Source organism: Corylus avellana, chromosome ca11 (assembly GCF_901000735.1).
Source record: "Corylus avellana chromosome ca11, CavTom2PMs-1.0".
Taxonomy (NCBI): Eukaryota; Viridiplantae; Streptophyta; class Magnoliopsida; order Fagales; family Betulaceae; genus Corylus; species Corylus avellana.
Window position 1 is genome coordinate 5157692 of NC_081551.1, and position 7981 is coordinate 5165672.

Here is a 7981-nt window from a genome sequence, read left to right on the forward strand (position 1 = left end):
AAAATCAAAAATTAAAAATTAAAAAAAAATTTAAAAAAAAAAGGAGAAGAGAACAAGAAGAAGAGGAGGAAGAAGAAGAGAAGATAAGAAGATTAGAAGAGAGAGAGAGAAAAGTGAGAGCTGGAGAAAAGAAGAGAGAGAGAGAGAGAGAAAATTGAGATCTCTGCACCACAGAAATGTGTTTCATGGTGCAAAGATCTCTGCACCATGGTGTAGATCGAGAAACACAGATCTGCACGGCAGTGTGAGGGAGCTGCCAAGCAGAGGAATTCCAAAAAAAAAATAATAATAATAATTTAATTGAAAATTAATTTAAATTAATAAAATTTTTAATTGAAAAAAAAAAAATTCCAGAAAATTTTTTTTAAAAAAATTAAATTTTTATTTAATTTTTCAATTTTTTGACGTATGAGATAGTAGAACGTTAGAAAATTTTGACGTTCTATCCACTGGCATGTCAGGAAAAAAATTTTCCTGACACCTATGCTTCTGACAATCAATGCGCGTCAGAAACGCCACGTCAGAAAAATTTTCTGACGTGTCAGACACCCTGACACGTCAAAAAACTCCAGTGAGAAAAAAATTGTTTTTTTGTAGTGATGTAATAGAAATTTGACACAACTTGCACTTTTTCTTATCGTTTGCTTCTCTCAGTTAGTGAAAGAAGCTCCTCCTCCTTTGCTCTAGGTAAAACCCTACCTCCTTGTGAGGGCTTTTACCACAGTTAGTGTGGTTGATTGGGGAGGAGAGAAGGTTTCCCAACTCCTTTCTCCTTCTCTTTCCTCTCAGATTCTAGTTTTCCCCATGGATTTTTCTTTTTTTGTCGCCCCTCGTACCCAATGTTTTTCACCATCTTTTGCCGACCACCGTTCCGTTGCCTTGGGTTGCTCGCCTCCTTCTCTGTTTGATTCCTCGCCGCTCGCCATCCTTCACTCTACTACCCGGATCTGCCTTGGATCATAGATGTGTTTTCTTTAAAACCCAATCTACTTTCCTTAGGTTGACACGGGTTTTCATGCGCTAGTCAACCGTCATCACCGGCCTCCCAGCTCCTCACCGCCATTTTACGATCCTTTGTTAGCCTTGCACGCACCATCGCATATTCCCCATGCCCCGATCAATGGGCTCCTCCACCTTCTTCACTGCTGTCACTACTGTTTGTTGGGTTTTATGTTGTATTTTTGCTCGTTGTTTTTGCTTTTTCCTTTATTTCCATGTATTTTTTTTGTTGTTTTGTTTGGGTTTTGTGGGTTTTAGTCTCTCTCTGATCTTAGGGTTTATTTTTGTAGTGGAGATTAGTGCTTCCAAAAACAGTACTCCATTCTCTTAGGTTCCAGATTCGGATCTTATAAGTGTCTTTCCTGTATCAACTTCGTTTGGGTGGGTGATGCTGTTCCTTGCTTGGGGTGTACATAGATGGGTTTAAATCTCTTGAGGTTCTTATACTTGTAATTAGGATTTGTGAACTTCTTGAGGTTTGTCACTCTTTGTGTGCTTCTTTTGCTTTTATAACCGTTTTATGTGGTCCATTGGAAAGGACCGGGTCATTTATTTGGTCCATTTTCTACTTTGGTTCTTACTTGCAATGTTATTTTTCGTTTTTTGGTTTGTTGTAGGGGAGCCCATCCATTTTCATTTTCCAATTTGATTAGAAAAAAAAAAGAAAAAACAAAAAGAAAAAGAAATTCGACACATCAAGTAAAAACATCAAATACAATGAAGATGAAAACACTATATCTTTAATTCAAATTAATCTCATAAACTTTTCCATTAATTCTAACCTAACGCCCACCACTCACCACCGAAACCTCCCCACCTTTGAGCCCTCAACACCATAGTCTCTAAAACCAGCAAAGACGGTGGATCCCTTTTTATTAATGAGTATTTTATTTATGTGGTATTTAATTTATCAAGAGAAATAAAATTATTTGGTATAAATGATTATATTATTTTTAAGTGTTTCGAATTAAAATGTCTATCTCCTATCGGAGGAGAGTGTAAAACACTCTGTTTACATATATCACATCGATCTTCTTCTCTCTTGGATGTACGTTAGTAACGTAGCACCAGTGAGAGTAGGACAGATGAAGATCCGCAAAAAATATTAAAAAAAAAAAAAAATGGAGGTATCTCGGCATTGTCGGCAATGCGGCTAAGTTGTAATAGCAAACAAAAAGAATAACGATAAGGGTCTCCTCAATCTCCACCACACAATAACAAGGCAAATAATATAAATGGAGCCACTTGTTGGCTGAGTGACTAAGAGAAAACGAAATATATGGCGCTCAGTTTTTTTTTGTCTTTAACGTATATTTTGTTTTACAAAACGGTTGCTCACTGAAAACTTTAATAAATAATATATATAATCCTGCTCTACAGCTTTCATCTACATATATATTTTCACCTTCAATTATATGAGCTTCAAACTTTCTCCCCGCCGGTATCAGTTGTATGCCTATCGGCCTATATGTGCTTCGTCGGCACCGGCAGGCTGGATAAGCATTTCACCCAAAATTGATCAGTCACCATATTTGAACAAAGACTATGAACTAGAAAAGTAAAAAAGAAAAATACTAGATGTACCTTCCTACCTACAATTTCGTGCACAATTTGATTTTTGTTAACACATAGATTGATCCCACATAGATTCGGTGCAATACAGTTGTTTTATTCCTACAAATGATGAGAATGATTTTTGTTTTTTTTTGCTATTTTACTTGGATGTGCCCTTAGTAGTATTTGTCTGCTTGAAACTGCACATGCAAGAAGGGCTTAAACAATAGGAATCGTAGGCACTCTCTCAATACTACTTACTTGTTCAAATATGTGCCTGAACAGCACAACCAGATTTTAATATCTATTCTCTTGTCCAATAAAAAAAAAAGAAACAAGAAAAAAGAGAAGAAGAAAAATTAAAGGGGGTCAAGAAACGGGGCCTTTGGACTCCCTTGCCCAAGTGAACTCTTCGTTCGGGAGATAGAATTTCCCTATTCAAGCATGAAAACCTTCTTAACAGACTTGTACTTGAATAAAAAAGAACACGAATATATAATAAGTGGAATTATGGGGAATTCCAGTCCATTTTGACATTGAGTGTCACAAAGCTCAAATCTAGTAGATTATTCACATCCTGCTTAACAAATTTCTTCTCATTTTAACTAAAAAAATCACTTTATTTTGCGTCTCACCTTTCATTTTAGGCTCCGTTTACTTCGACGTAAAATAGTTTTCGTTGGAAAATATTTTCAAATAAGCCATTTTCTCTGAAAATGTTTTTTGTCGAAAACATTTTACGGCGTTTATCACGCACACAGGAAATTTTATATATATATATATATATATATTTTTTTTTTTCCAATAAGGTCCCCGTAGGGACCTGCATGGGACTTGTTCAGGATCCCGCAGGGACATGCTTGGGATCCCGCTGGGACTTGACCAGGACTTGTCCGGGACCTCGTCTGGACCTGCTCGGGACTTGACCGGGACCCCACCAAGACTCGCCCGAGGCCCCGCCAGGACCCGCCCAGGACTTGATCGGCACCTAACCGGGACCCCATTGGGACTTGATCGGGACCGGCTCGGGACCTGGGACTTGACTGGGACCCCGCCGGGACTTGGACCAAGACCCGCCCAAGACCTGCCCGGGACCCCAACAGGAATTGGTCTGGACTCAACTAGGAAAATCTCGGGTGGGTCCCGAGTAAGTCTAGTCAAGTTCTGGACGGGTCTCGACAGGGTCCCTGGCAAGTCTCGGGCGTGTCCCGGTCAAGTCCTGGGCAAGTCCTGGCGGTGTCCCAGGCAAGTTCCTTTCATTTCCCTGGCAGGTCCCGGACAAGTCCCGGGCAAGTCCCGGGTAGGTCCTAGGCAAGTCCCGGTTAGGTCCCAGGTGGGTCCTAGGTGGGTCCCGGCAGGGTCCTGTCCAAGTCCCGGGCGGGTCCTGGGTTGGTTGGGGGCGGGTCCCAGTCGAGTTTTGGGCTAGTCTCGGTCAAGTCCCAGCGGGGTCTTGGTCAAGTCCCGGGCAAGTTCCGGTCAAGTCCCAGACGGGTCCCGGGCAGGTCCTGGTCAAGTCCAAGGCGAGACCCAGGCAAGTCATGGGCGAGTTCTAGTCAAGTCTTGGGCGGGTCCTGGGCAGGTTCCGGTCAAGTCTCGGGCAGGTTCTGGCGTGGTCCTGAGCGGGTCCTGGGTGAGTCTCGGTCAAGTTCCAGCAAAGTTTTGTGCGGGTCTTGGCAAGGTCCATCGATTTAAGAATGAGATGCTCGCAGTCAGAAAATGGTTTATGGTTTTCAAAACCGTAAACTATTTTTCGAAAATTAAAGAATAATTTTTGGTCAAAAGAAAAATATTTTCATCACTATTTTACGACAAAGTAAACACTGTAAAATGCGGAAATCATTTTCTAAAAATCATTTTACGTCGCAGTAAACGGAGTCTTAGTCATTATTTCTCAATGATTTCTTTACTCTGGGTAAGATAGGAAAAAAAAAAAAAAAAAAAAACTAAAAAAAAAGCTAAAAAAAAGGGGATGGAGAATGACAGAATAAATATTTTTTTTAAAAAATTGTTTTAACATTTATATTTTATTGTATAACAACTTTTTGCTAAAATATTAAGAGGTGTATATGCTCTTAGCCGCCTTTTTGGGTACTTTTGTCTAGGGATGGAGCCATGAAGTTTTATGGGAGGGGACCAAAGCAATTTTTTTTTTTTTTTTTTGGTTGAAGCGTGTAATGATTAGTACTTTTCTCTCTCTCTCTCTCTCTCTCTCTCTCTATATATATATATATATTTTCCTTCTTTTTCTAATCAATGTACTTAAATACATTGAGGAATTGAACTTAGAATTGTGTCATACTTTCCAATTAAATGTTTAAATTCTAACAAACAATATTCTCAATATTTAATAACCATAATATCCAAAGTACAAGACCACTTAGATTAGGAATTGAGCTTAGGGTACTAACCTCAAAAAGTGCGACCTGCGTTGAATTATTCTGCATCTCGTTGATTAACATGATATTCTCATAAGTGACACATAATCCAGGATCAAACTCCAATAAACTTTGTGCATTTTTTCTTTTGAAATAGTCAAGTATTGTATTTGACTTTCTCATCATTTACAAATAAATTTACATAATCATTTTGAGTCTTTAGAAAATAAAGAAAAAATAAGTGTAGGTTAACAATGAACAAACTCATATGAATAACATAATCATCACATAGACTTTAAGTTAAACATTACACTTTAACCCTATAATTATTATTTTCTACCTATTCCATTCATCTAGCAACTTACCCCAAATTTATAATACTAATATTCACATGCAATAATCAATATGATTATAATACGACATATTAGAACCTCAACCCCATGGGCATCAATTTCCATTGAACTCATAAAAGTCTAGGGTTAATTAACGCTTTAAATGTAATTAACACATCCAATTAGCAATCCTAGTGTTCACATACTAAAAGCTCAAATTTAATTCATACTATACAAATTAGGGTTTATGTCCATACTATAAACAATAGTGAAATTAAAGCTTTAAACCCATTAATCTAATAACCCGGATCTTAAATCATGTATAGAAATCCACTACACACAAAAACCCCTAGTTAATTTTAGGAATTTAGCTTCTTACTAAAATTCCCCCAAATTCGGACCTAATAAAAAATTTCCTAAATTATTATGATTTCAAACTTGAAATTCAATGGGTGGAACAAAAACTCAAAGAGAAACTAGAGATTTCTCAATGGCATTAGTTATAAAAACCCATCACAATAAAACCCATAAAAAATTCTCATACGGCCATACCAAATCAAGAACTAGAAATCCTCATAGAGAAAAGATCCAAGATTTACATACATATATAAAGAAAATAACAACAATAAAAAACACATAAATTTTCAAGTAGCAATAGGAATTTCCAAGTTTCCAAGCCGATAGCCAATCTATGAAAAAAAAAAAAAAAATCTACTTTTCAGATTCTTAACCAAATTTCCAAGCCAAACAATAGAAAAATTAACCAAAAGAAAAACCTAGGATTAATTTAAGAAGTAAGAACCAATCGGTGGAGGAGAGTTGGGGGGAACGGGACCTATCAATTTATTTTGAGGGGGACCAGTATATATATATATATATATATTGTTTACTCCTTAAAATATCTTTTCTATCTTTTTAGGAAATAATATTACCAACCGGCCCCCCTCCTTCTATCTCTGTGTATAAGCAACGTCATTGCAAACGTGTATTAATTATAGAGACTTTTTGGAAGTTAGCTATAACAATTTGAATAATCGGTAATATCTTTTTTGAGGAAGTGGAGGGGACCATGGCCCCAGCCGGTCCCCCCCTCCCTAGTCTTTGCTTTTGCCAATCCATTTACCACCCTTCCCAGACACTGAAATTAGCAAATGTTGGTTTGTTCTTTTCCTTTGCCTGCAACTTCCATGCCATTGATAATTCATAAATACTCTCTGTTCTTGCACTTGCACTTCAATATTAGACGTACACCCATTGATGAGCTCAGCCATGGCTTGGACATGGACCATAGCCGCCGTACTGGTGATGCTTGCTTATCTCCTGCGAGAATGGGCATGGAAAAGCAGCAGCAAATTACCTCCTGGTCTAAGAGGGTTCCCTTTCTTTGGGAACCTTCACATGTTAGGGGAATTACCTCATCCCGATCTGCATCAACTTGCCCAAAAACATGGCCCCATCATGTACTTGTGCCTAGGCTTGGTGCTTGCTGATAAGTGCTAAAATATTCATATTTTCAGCCCTTAACTTGCATGTTTTAATCCTTTGGTTTTGGTTAATTAGGCCATTTTACTTCATTTTTGTACTTTCTTTTCTTTTGTAGGCTTTTGGAAGAAAATGAAGTAAATCTGGAAGATTTGGGCTCAAAGAGAGAATTTTGGAAAAATTGGAGTTTCTGGTAGTATGATCGATCGCAAGAGACTGTGATCGATCACACACGGGTTGCGATCGATCGCACCTATGCGCTGGAGAATTCTAGAAGCTGCAGACCGACTCCCTTTCCTTCCATATTAGGGTTTTCCAACTCCAACTTGTAATAGGATTAAAACCCTACGAATTTTCTGGGTTTACTTGTTTAACAAGGACTTCTAAAGCCTATAAATAGACCTCTTAGCCTCTAGGAATAGGTGGGGGAGAAAAGAGGCACAAGCTCTGGAAAGGAACTGAAGGCTACATCAACAGGAGTTTGGGTTTTTCTTCTCTTCCACGCTTTTATTTTTCTTATGTAGTTTATATTTTATTTAGGGTTAGATTGAAGCCCTAATCATGCCTTTTTATAATTGCAATATTGGCGCCTTTGCTACAATTATATTTTGGTATTTTTAACTTGATTAATACATGTTATCTTGTATTCCTCATATGTGTCTGTTTGGCCAACATATGCATGTGGTATGGACTAGTTAGTTAAATCAATTTGGATGATCGAGTCCAGGGTTTAATAAGAGTAACAAAAGATATCCACACCGGATTCTTGGGTTAATCAACATGGGGAACCGGGAGTAGACACCCATGCCCTAGACCTCGTTTGTTTGTCGATTTCCATAAATTTATGCTTTCTTAAAGAACAACTTAATAGACGCCCATGCTAAATCCTTTAAGAAAGAAAAGAATTAGAGTAGACACCCATGCCTAATTCGTTGCTTAGGGAAATCAATAGCTTGAGGAGTAGACACCCATGCCCTTAGGTTGGCAAACATTAATTATACCGGTATAATTGGCGCATTGGCATATTAATTTATGTTTTATCCAAAAAAAAAAAAAAAAAAAATTTAAGTTTTCCATTTACTTATCTGTTTCTATTCTATTTTCAGTTTTGTTTTAATTTTGCTTATTTTATTATTATTATTATTATAATTTTCTTTCTTTGCTTTGTTTTGTTCATTATTTATTTATTATTTTGTTTTGTCTTTCGTTTCTGTTCTGTCCGCAAATCTCATCTAATTT

General features: G+C 37.5%; 1 protein-coding gene across 1 annotated transcript in view; it reads left to right on the forward strand.

The window, feature by feature from the left end:
• Positions 1-6517: 6517 nt before the first annotated feature.
• Positions 6518-7981, forward strand: part of LOC132166444 (cytochrome P450 71AU50-like) — a 5844-nt gene continuing 4380 nt past the window's right edge. Inside the window, exon 1 of the mRNA XM_059577260.1 lies at positions 6518-6739. Coding sequence (XP_059433243.1) covers positions 6518-6739 — 222 coding nt within the window. The remainder of the gene's footprint in view (positions 6740-7981) is intronic.